Raw genomic sequence first — 11,053 nt, 5'->3', positions numbered from 1 at the left:
TAAAGTAAATATAATATACTTTAAAAAAAAAATTATTCATTAATATTATTATATGTAAATAAAAAAAAATACTTAATATTATTTATTTAATAATTTAAAAATTAATATGAATATAAATATATATATATATATATATTAATTATATATATATATATATATATTATATTATATTTATAATTTATATTTATTTCTCTTTAATTACTTTAATTTTTAAATTAATAATTTGTTTCTTTTTTTTTATTTTTATATTTTTATTCTTTTTTATTTTATTTTCATATTTTTTAAATTTTCAATAATTTATTTTAATATTGATATTTTTTAATCTTTTATATTTTTGTTAATTTAATTATTATTTTAAACTTTTATTTATTTTTTATTTTACGAATAATAAATACTTATTATAAAAATATTTAATAAAATATTAAAATAATTTTACATATCTCAAAAATTTAATTGCTTTAAAATTTATATATATTTGTTTTTTATTTTTAATTTTATTAAAACTATATATATAATTTGTTATATATCATGAATATTATTATAAATATTATTTTTTTATAATATTTTATATTTTTAATATTTATAATTTTATTAATTAATATTATTATTTTTGTATTATATTCATTTGTACAAAATAGATATTCTTTAAGAAATAAGACATAATAAATTTATTTTTTATTAGAAAATTAATGGCAATTTCACAATAAATAATCAACAAAATTTAATCACATTTTTTATCATTTTTATTAACGTAAAAAATAAAATTTAAATCATATATAAGTATAATAAAAAGATATGAGAAGAATCAATAAAAAATTTATGTAGTGCAAGCTTTACAATTATTAAATTCATCGAAATAAACATATCTTGTAGATTTTCATAATTTCCTTGAGAAGACTCCTTAAACGATTGTAACTTTAACAATCTAAAATTACAATTATCTTCATGAATATTTTGAAAAATCAACAAACTAATTTTTATAAGAAATTAATTTAAGTAAAAATTAAAATTATCCTTATTATTATTTTTCATTTTACAATTATAAATATGAAACTCCTCTGCGTTCTTTAAGATCTTCCTAATTAAATCAATTATTAAAAATATAAGGTCTTATAATATCCACAACTGAGACAAATCCTGAATTATTGAAAGGTCATTTTACATGCTAAAAATGTATGTAAGAGCAAATAATAGAATAGTAATTTGCATTTTCGAATCCAAAAATATGTTTTAATTGCAAAACTAAAACAAAATTCGAATTTGATCCTAAAAAGAGTTTTTTTTCAAACTTTTAGAAATTAAGAATACAATAAAAAAGTAAAAGTACACTTCCTTCAAGATTTGAAGTAATTCTAAGGCATGAATAAACTGAAAAAGGCCTTCCAGGTGATACATGCATTTTTACAGGCACATTAATAGTAGTGCCAAAGTCTGATGAATAATAAGAATATAAATATGTATTTCTATGCCATTATTTATAAAAAAAAAAGGAATAAGAGATAGTTAGCAGAGTTCTATTTTCTCATGAATAAAATTTTATTATAAATCTTAAAAAAATGGCAGGAAATAAGTCTTTTCTTGAAGTTCTTTCCAATTCTTTAATTCCTGAGATTTTCGGACATAAAGAAATTAAAAAAGGATTATTAATATAGTTAGTTGGTGGAATACAAAAAAAGACTGAAGAAAATAGCCTTAATCTTCGTGGAGATATACATATTTGTATTGTTGGTGAACCTTCTACAGGCAAATCTTAATTTTTGAAATTTATTTCCGAAAATTTCCCAAGATGTACATATACCAACGCAAAAACTTCCACAAAAGCAGGTCTTACGGTTAGTGTTGGTGTCGATAAAGATAATAAAAATCATTTCTTGTAAGCTGGAGCACTTCTTTTAGCTGACGGTGGTATTTGTTGTATTGATGAATTCAATAAGATGCGCAAAAAAGATCTTTCTGGCATACATGAAGTGATGGAGTAATAAAGTATTTCGATTTCAAAATGCGGATTTGTATGTAGTTTAGGAACGAAAGTAAGTATATTAGCTGCTTGTACACCTTTTTTTGGAAGATTTATTGAAAGTTAAAGCTTTTGGAAGAATTTAGATATAGATTAAGTGATTCTTTCACGATTTGATTTAGTTTTTGTGATTTTGGATAAAAATTAAGAAAAGTATGACTACTTGATTGCAGAACATATAGTAAAAAAGAAAAAATAAACAGTTTTTTCAATTGAAGATATTTAATAATTTTTGTTTTTTGCAAAAGAAATTTAACCTATTTTAACAAAAGATGCTGCAATAGAATTATAAAAGCAATATGTTAATTTAAGAAAAAATAATGATATTTGGCAGTTTTTTAGATTTACTGTTAGATAATTAGAAAGTACTATCAGAATTAGTGAAGCTTTGGCTAAAATTGAACTTTAATAAGAAATTTAGGTTAAACATGTTAAAGAAGCTGTTAGAATGGTTTCTTTATGTTTTGTTGAGGCTTTTAATGAAGAAAAAGAATTTTAATTTGAAATCGTTAATATTTATACTACATATAGTTTTTTTTATTAATTTTATTTTTTAATAGAAAAAAGATAAGTTTAATATTACTTAAAAATAATTTTTTTTTGTAAAACAATTAATTTTAGTAAATATAAGAGATTTAGAAAAACGTAGAATTTTTATTCTTTTATTATATTTTTTTTTTAAAAAAAAAATTAAAATTAAAGAAAATAAGGAAAAAATAACATAAGATAATATAATTTAAAATGTTATTTAAAGTCTAAAAGATGAATAAATACTTAAGAATGAATAATAAGTTAAAAAAATGAGCAAAATAATTAAATATATACTTAAAAGATTAATAGAAATTGAAAATATAATTATTAAAAAAGACAAAAATCTAGAAATACATTGTAATTATAATGAATGAAAAAAATATGTTTTTTATGCAAAAACAAATTTAATATATAAATTAAATTCTTCAACAAAAAAATAAATCAAAATATTAAGCAAATTTGAATTCCTAAATAACTTTTTTCCCAAAAACTTTTATTTTATCATCTAACAAAGGTCTTCTTTTTTCCAAATTAATTCTAATAAACTTTACCAAATTTATTTTTAGATTTTCTATGAATCTTAGTCCCCAACTTTAGAGTTCTTTTTCATAAATTTCATTTAAATAGTCAAAATTAAATTATAAATTTCCTTCTTAATCTACAAAAAATGCTACTTCTACCCAATCTAGTATTTTTAAAAGTTGAACACTTTTATTTTTATAATAAAAATCATCTTATTTTTACATTAATTCTTATTATAAATTTATATAAAATTCTTTTTTTTTCTTTGATTTTTCCATAAATAATTCCTTTTATAATTATGAGCATTTTTCTTCTAATTTTTTAATATTTTTTAATAATTAATCGTATTTTATACTCACTTTTTTTACAAAATTATGTATATTTTCTATTGCTTGTTCCTTTTATTTCCCTTTTTCATTATTCTAATTTTCTTAAAACCCTAGTTAAAGGTCCAGAGTACTTATTTAATCCTAAATAGTATCTATTTTTGATGAATGAATACTAAAATAATTATTCATAATCTACATTTATTCTTAATATTCTCTTAATAGCATAGAAAGCTTAAGATTTTTTTATTTTTCTTAAAAAAGTTAATTTTTAAGCTTTTCTTATATTTTTTCATAATTTTCTATTTTTTCTAAAAAAAGACTTTGTTGAAATTTTTAATTTTAAACAATTAAATTATGCATTTCCTTAAAAATAATATATAATATTTTTAAACAAAAAAATTTAAAATATAAGTTAAAAAAAATACTTTGTCGATGATTTTTTACATAAAAAAGGTTAAATTTTGGTAAAAAAAATAACTTTCTTCAATTAAAAACTACAAAAATTTATTTTTAAAAGAAATATTATCATCATCAATTAAGTTATTTTTAAAAGAAAATTCTTAAAATCTTTAAAGAATTTCGTTATTATCATCTTAAAAACTTTCAATACTAGTATTAGAATTTGTAAAAAGCATTTTATTTTTTTTAATAATTTCTTCTTAATAATTTTTTTTTTCAAGCCCAGTATCAATTTTCGAATCGACTTAATAAAATTGAAGTCTTTTCTAATTTAAAGTTTCTTTGTTTTCTAAAGAAATCCTGCTTTTATATTTTTTCTTTTTGTCTGTCTTTACGCTACTATTTTAATTCGAATTTGTAAAATAAGAATCTTTATATGATATTGTATGCCTTTCAATTTTTTTTTTTTCTGTTTTATTTACTGGTGTATCTTCAAAATCAAATTCAGGAATGTTTTATAATTAAATATTTTAACGTAAAGTAATATCTTGTATTGTACTACTTCTTGTAAATATTAATGAGGCTGGCTTTTTAGTTATTTGTGTGTATTTTTATAAATGTTAACGCAGTGCTTGGTTTTCTTTGTCAAGAATTTAGAGCTTATTTTTCTATATTGGTGACTATTATAGTCTTTTTTCTTAGGGTAGTTATAGTATGGATGAATTTGTCCATGATTCGTTGCTTTAATTCATTTTTTTATTTTTATATTTAATATTTTTTTTATTTATTTAAATTTTGAATTTTGAATTTTTCTTTTATTATTAACGGAGAGTTAATTAATTATTTTTTTAATGAAATATCTTAAACTATCAATTTATTATTATTTTATACAGTTTTTATTAGTTTTTTAACATCTATATTTTAATTAAAACTAATCCTTAAATATGTATTTATAATATATATTTAAATTTATATGATTTTTTATTTAAATAAAAATAATAATTATTTTTATATTTTTATTTTTTTTAAATAACTATCTTTATCCATTTTTTCTAACTTTTTTTATTGACTAAGTTTTTTCAAAAATTACAGAAAATATAAAAATAACAGTTTGAACAAACAAAAGATCATATGATCATATGATTTTTAAATACATAAACATGTTTTTAATTAGTTATATATATTTATTTTATTTTTTAAATAATAATCTTCAATTTAGCTCACAAAAATAAAAGTTACGTAATATTTTTAAAAAGGTATTGATATAAGTTTTATCATTAATATCATTGAAGAGGCATATTTTTGCTTATCAAATATTAGATACTCTCGATATTCTGAATTTAATTTATTTACCGTATTGTGAGATTTAAATAATTGTTAAACGAAAATATGTCATATTAATTTTATTAATGACATAAATTAGATCAATTTTTTTTTTAAAAAAAAAACAATTACTCTATTTTACTAGAGTATGCGAAAATTGATTACAGATATAAAACATTAAAAATAATTATTTATGAAATAAGTATATAAAAAAGAAAAAATATTATAACTCAGAAATATAAATAAATCTAAAAAAAATAATATATAATTACTAATATATAAAATAAACATAAAAAAACGTAATATCACAAAACAAAATGATTAATGAATGTGAAATAAAATTCGAAGTTGCATGTCGAACTAATTTTGGTGATTGTATATTTATAGCAGGAAACATTAAAGAGTTAGGAAATTGGGATGCTAGCAAAGGAATTTAATTAAAAACTGATGATGATAATTATCCGAATTGGTACACAGAAAATCATTTAAGCCTTCCCAAAGGAACCAAGTTTTAATTTAAATTTGTAAAAATACAATCCAATGGATATCATGATTGGGAATATTTTCCAAATAATTTAAATCGAAAATACCGTTCCAGATATTAATTAGTGACTTTAAAAGCAGTATGGAATGATTTTTCAGGAAAAGAAGTTCCAAATAAAAAGTTTAAATCGTCTGATTTTTTTGCTAATAATGATTTATAAGTACATAAATTTAAAATCTCTGGTCTTTTTTGTCCTTATTAATAAGCAGGTTCCTCTTCCTCTTAGAATTCAAGCGAAAACATGATTGAAGATCCAAAAAGAAGTTTTCATTCACTTCCAAAAAAAGAGAAAAAAAGACTTCCTTCCAAAAGTTCCTCGCATACAAGTGAATAAGAAGAAGAAAATGTTCCAAAATTTAATACAAATAGAATTTTACCTAAAAAAGGAACGAATTTTGATTCAAATTTCAACGAAAAAATATAAATCCAACAACAAAATTAAAACAATAATACTTTATCAAATATAACAGATGATTACACAAGTCAATAAAGCGAATCTTCAATAGAAAAAAGGTATACTAATCCCTAAAATAATATATAATAAAAACACTAATAATAAGAAACTATTTTCGCAGAAAAACTATTTTAATAATCAGGACATACTTTGTAATTGCTTTTATAAGAAAGATTAAAAAATAATCTAGAAAAGAATATTTTTACATAAAAATATTCATTTATTACTACTATTAATGACATTAATTATGAAGCCTCTGAAGAGTTTCTTGTAAATATGTCTGATAAGGATGAAGTATGTATTTGCACGCTATTTCTGCCTATTATATTGCATTATGATGCTTAAAGTGATACATTTACAGAGGAGTTTCAAGAAAATTCTTTATTCTTTCATTTTATAAATTCCTACTAATCAATAAGATGGGTTGGCATACTTTTAAATTACACACAAATAACATAAAAATTATAAGAAAGAATAACCACTTATTTAATATAAAAGTATAGATTTTACCCTATATTTATCGAAAATTCAGTTCTGGATTCTTTTTTAAACAATCTTTGTGCAGGACTTTATGATTAAGTTATGACTAACAGCTTTGAAATAACAAACTAGAAATATTTGGAATATAATAATGCTGTTTTAGAATAATTTAAACTTATTTGTTTTAGATTTGCGTAATAAATAAGTCTTATAATAGATGAAGATTCAAATATTCTAATAGCCGATTATCGAATAATATTCACTATTATATATATTTCATAATTTAAAGCTAAAAAGTTGAATATTTTATATTTTCATAATCATTAATTTCCTGATTTAGAAAAATTACATCTTCTTCCGTTTGGAGAAAATATTATAAATGCAATTTTGTGTACAAATTTAGTTTCTTTTATGAATTTTGAATCTGCTTACAATTTTTTACATTATGTTTGGATTAAACTTAAGATTTCTTATGAAAGTGTAAGAGGTAATCTTAGAATTATTTATATGGGAAACCAGATTATTGTTAGTATTAGAAACCCAGGCATTAATACTAAGGTCTGTGCTTAAATTATTGAAAATACAAACTTTTTAGCTTAAAGAAATATACTTAAAGATTCTATAATTAAAAAATAGAATGTATTTATAGGAATGGACAGTTTTTCAGTTAATAATAAAATTTAACTTAAGCTTAAAATCTTTGAAAAACTAATTGAAAATCATCCTGAATTAAATTTTTAGCTTATTTAAGTCGTTCTTCCTGAATAAAATAATTATCATTCATTAGATCCTTATCAAAACTAAGAGCTATTGCAAAGTATAAATAATTAAGCAATAGAAATAAACTCAAAGTACCCAAATAGTATCACATTAATATATGAAAATATGCCTTTGAAATAGAGATTATTGTATTTAAGTTTAGGAAATATATTTTTAAGAACAAGTGTATTATAAGAAAACGAAATGTACGGTATGGAATATATATATTGTAATTAAATAAATAAAGGCGTGTGCTTAATGAACACATATGGATCTTATATGTATAAATAAATGAAAAGTTGTATATTATTTAATCCATATTCATATTATGAATTCGAAAAGAATGTACTTATGATATAAAATAAAATGACTTCAGAATTGAAAAATCTCATAACCTAAAAAGACTTTAATCTATTTTAAAATTATAATACTAATTAATGGATTGAAAAAAATATTGCTGAACTCAAAAAAAATGCAAAGTTTATGGCTTTAGCAAATATGACAGGATTTAATAAAGGAATTAACTTCAAAAAAGTGGCCCATTAATTAAATTTTAGGCAATTAAATATCAAAGAATTGTATGAATAATATAAAAAAACTTAAAAAAGACTGATTTTGTTAGGATACGTAGGTACTTTAGTTCCTATTGATAAATATATGTATATTTAAGCTGAAGAGCATTAAGTCAGAAGACACCATAAATAACCTTCTGAAACTGTTTTGAATACTTTAAAAAAATTATGTGCAGATTAAAGAAATATGGTTTATATTATAACTGATCTTTCTATTGATTTTATTGATGAATGGTTTCAGGATGTAAAAGGTTTAGGACTTATTTGTGAAAATGGTTGTATGCATAAGGTTATTTAAGAAAACGGTAAAGAATAAACAGAATGGACAAAACTTATTTAATTAGACATGTCCTGGAAGGAATAAATTTATAGATTAATGTAAAGTTATACCTAGAGAACTTAAGGATCTTCTATAGAATTAAAAGAATTTTCAGTTACTTGGAAGTTTAATTAAGTTTGTGTGGATTTTGGAATTAAATAGGCAGAGTAAATGACTTAATAAATTAAACAATTTACTCAAAAAACTAAATATTTAGAAGTTTATTAAAATAGTGAATGTGTTGAAGTTAGACCAGTTAATATGAATAAAGTAAAAAATAAATATTAATATTCTACTTTATTAATTTATTTATATTAGGGTATTATTGTAGAAGTACTCATACAAAAAAAATTTATCGAATGTTCTAAAATTGATTTTATACTTATTTTAGGATCTTCCATGAGTGATGAAGATATGTTTGTAGCATGTTAGCTTATGTTGAAAAATTAATAGCATTATTTCTATTATGAAAAAATAAGACCATTTTATGTTACTATTGGAGTAAAACCTTCTAATGCTAATTATTTTATCTTATATGAAGAAGTTGAAAAAATGCTAACTTAATTAGTTAATAGAAGTCTTTGAGTGTATTAAATATAATATTTATAAATAATATTATTCTTTAAATAATAATCTTTTAAAAGCAATATTTATATATAAAACGATATATTTAAATAAAATTAAAAAAAAGAAAATTATTATAAAAAACAAAAAATAACTATTATAAAATTTTATAATTAATAATAAAAAAATAATAATGTAAAAACATCCCAATACGAATTCTCTTATTTCTAAAAACCGTAGAGATGGCATAGACCACTCATTAACATCATTTAAACATTTAAAAGACTTAGCTCCTTATGGAATATTTGGTAATAATAAAAAATAAAAAAAAATACAATTAAAAAAAAAGATTTTCAGTTTTTTACAAAGAATTCGTCATAACAAGAAAAAGGAATAACTGTAAAATATGAAGAAATAAATAAAATTCTTTAGAATATTGAGAATAATAAATAAAACTAGTAATTGCTAGAACCATAATATAAATACGATGAAACTTAGAATGCAAAAATAAAATTACAAGAGATAAAACATCGAATAAGTATAATTAATCCAACATACCCTATACATGAATTGAACACTCTTTTTTAAGGAAAAACAGAAATTTCAGCAAAAGATATTTACGAATTACTAAAAGATAATGAAATAGAAGATTTTGATCCTATTTAGCAAGCTTTAGAACTTATATTGGGATAAAATAACGAATTAGATATTGAAAAAACAAATAATTTAATGTAATAATTAGGTTATGGAGATTTAGATAAAAAAGACAAAGAAATTCTTAAAGAATGCCTAGATGTAGATAAAGATGGAAGAATAACTGAAAAAGATTTTAAAGAAATAATTGATTATATAAATAAAAAAAAATATTTATGAAATATTTTTCTTCATAAATTAGTTATTATATTATCTATTATTTTATTATTATTCTATATTTTTTTCATATAATTTGATGTATATTTCAATAAAATATTTTTCTCTTCATCTATTTTTTTTATTATTTGTACTAACTTATCTTCTTTTAGTTATAAATCTTATATTTTCTCCCCTTAACTTTATGCTAGATTACATTTTTAAACAATTTAATCTAATAAAATCCATACAAAATCGATTCCTTAAGTAAATTTAATTTAAATACCTTAAGAAATTTTCTTTTTTTATTTTTAGATTTTACTTAAAATTTTTAAAATATCTTAGAAATTATTATCTTTTTGGTTTTTTTCAAAAAAAAATTATAAAAGGCTTTATTAGAGTAAATATTTTAATTTTCTTTCATTTACTTTTAGTAAATAGAATTTATTTAGTATAATATTAATACAGTTTGAATTCAAAAAAGGTTTATTTAAATATAAAATTTTGAATTTAAAAATTCCAATATAAAGCAATTCTAAGCATTCTAAATAAGTTAATCTCTAAAAGTAAAAATTTAATTCTTAAAATGAAAAACCATTGCTTAAATTAAACATAAAATAAATAATTTTTTGAAAAAAATTCTCTTTTATATTTTTAAAAAATCCAGAAAAAACTTCTTTAAGATAACTTTCATTAATTTAATATTATTTTAAATAAAAAACTTCAAAAACATCGCTCATATCAAGTTTTTCTACAGACTTTTCAATATAATAATGACTTATAATAAATAAAATATTCAGCATTAATTCTGCATATTTTTTTTAACGAAAAATTACACTTAGTTCTTGTATATCAATAAGCTTTTTTTATAGAAAAAGTGTATTTTCGTTAATATTATTATTATTGCCTTAAAAAATCTACTGAATATTTTAAAATACAGGCATTTTTTAGATTTCTTCAAAACTTTTTTTTACTTTTACACCATATAAACCCAAAAAAATATTATAAAAAAATAAATTTAAAGTTTTCTCATCTTCAAATTGTGCCTTATCAAATGCATTTAGAAGACTTTTAAACATTAAATATTCTATTTTATAATAGACATTTTTCAAAAAAGTATATATATATTGTTTTTACCTGTATTAGGATTATTGATATTGTGATATTCATGAAAAAGCCTAAAAGGTTCTTTTTCCTTTTTATAAAGATCGATTAAACATAAATTTTCCCATTTTTATTTAACTTTTAAATTTTATTAAATAATAAGGAAGTTTTATTAAACATCAAAAAAATGATTTTTTAAAAATTACTCATAAATAATATAATTTTTTATGTTAAAATCATCACTAAAAATAATTTCTTCTAATTCTTTTTTTCCTTTTTCTAGATCT

The 11,053-nt window shown here is 19.6% G+C and overlaps 4 protein-coding genes across 4 annotated transcripts, besides 5 other annotated features; all 4 read left to right on the top strand. All coding sequences in view use genetic code 6, as the record gives it.

Annotated features, from left to right (window-relative positions):
- Positions 1–110: 110 nt before the first annotated feature.
- Positions 111–176: a microsatellite.
- Positions 118–188: a microsatellite.
- A 344-nt stretch (positions 189–532) lies between these two features.
- Positions 533–592: a microsatellite.
- Positions 539–622: a microsatellite.
- A 934-nt stretch (positions 623–1,556) lies between these two features.
- IMG5_099680 (hypothetical protein) lies at positions 1,557–2,134 on the top strand (the record flags this gene model as incomplete). The annotated part of the gene is made up of 2 exons (XM_004035378.1): positions 1,557–1,975; positions 2,110–2,134. 2 exons carry the CDS (start codon positions 1,557–1,559, stop codon positions 2,132–2,134), a joined length of 444 nt encoding a protein of 147 aa, XP_004035426.1.
- A 12-nt stretch (positions 2,135–2,146) lies between these two features.
- IMG5_099670 (hypothetical protein) lies at positions 2,147–2,824 on the top strand. The gene is made up of 3 exons (XM_004035377.1): positions 2,147–2,525; positions 2,578–2,662; positions 2,720–2,824. Exons 1-3 carry the CDS (start codon positions 2,290–2,292, stop codon positions 2,819–2,821), a joined length of 423 nt encoding a protein of 140 aa, XP_004035425.1. The 5' UTR covers positions 2,147–2,289; the 3' UTR covers positions 2,822–2,824.
- Positions 2,825–5,438: 2,614 nt separating this feature from the next.
- On the top strand, positions 5,439–8,834 carry IMG5_099660 (trehalose-6-phosphate synthase, putative; the record flags this gene model as incomplete). Its single annotated transcript, XM_004035376.1, has 2 exons — positions 5,439–5,874; positions 6,136–8,834. 2 exons carry the CDS (start codon positions 5,439–5,441, stop codon positions 8,832–8,834), a joined length of 3,135 nt encoding a protein of 1,044 aa, XP_004035424.1.
- Positions 8,835–8,923: 89 nt separating this feature from the next.
- Positions 8,924–8,980: a microsatellite.
- A 26-nt stretch (positions 8,981–9,006) lies between these two features.
- Positions 9,007–9,686, top strand: IMG5_099650 (hypothetical protein; the record flags this gene model as incomplete). Its single annotated transcript, XM_004035375.1, has 2 exons — positions 9,007–9,121; positions 9,556–9,686. The coding sequence occupies 2 exons, from the start codon at positions 9,007–9,009 to the stop codon at positions 9,684–9,686; spliced, it is 246 nt and encodes an 81-aa protein (XP_004035423.1).
- Between the last annotated feature and the right edge of the window lie 1,367 nt (positions 9,687–11,053).

The sequence above is a fragment of the Ichthyophthirius multifiliis genome (genome assembly GCF_000220395.1).
Source record: "Ichthyophthirius multifiliis unplaced genomic scaffold scaff_1120509250843, whole genome shotgun sequence".
NCBI classification, from domain to species: domain Eukaryota; phylum Ciliophora; class Oligohymenophorea; order Hymenostomatida; genus Ichthyophthirius; species Ichthyophthirius multifiliis.
Note: the sequence above shows the minus strand (reverse complement) of the source record. Positions and strands in the feature narration are given on the sequence as shown.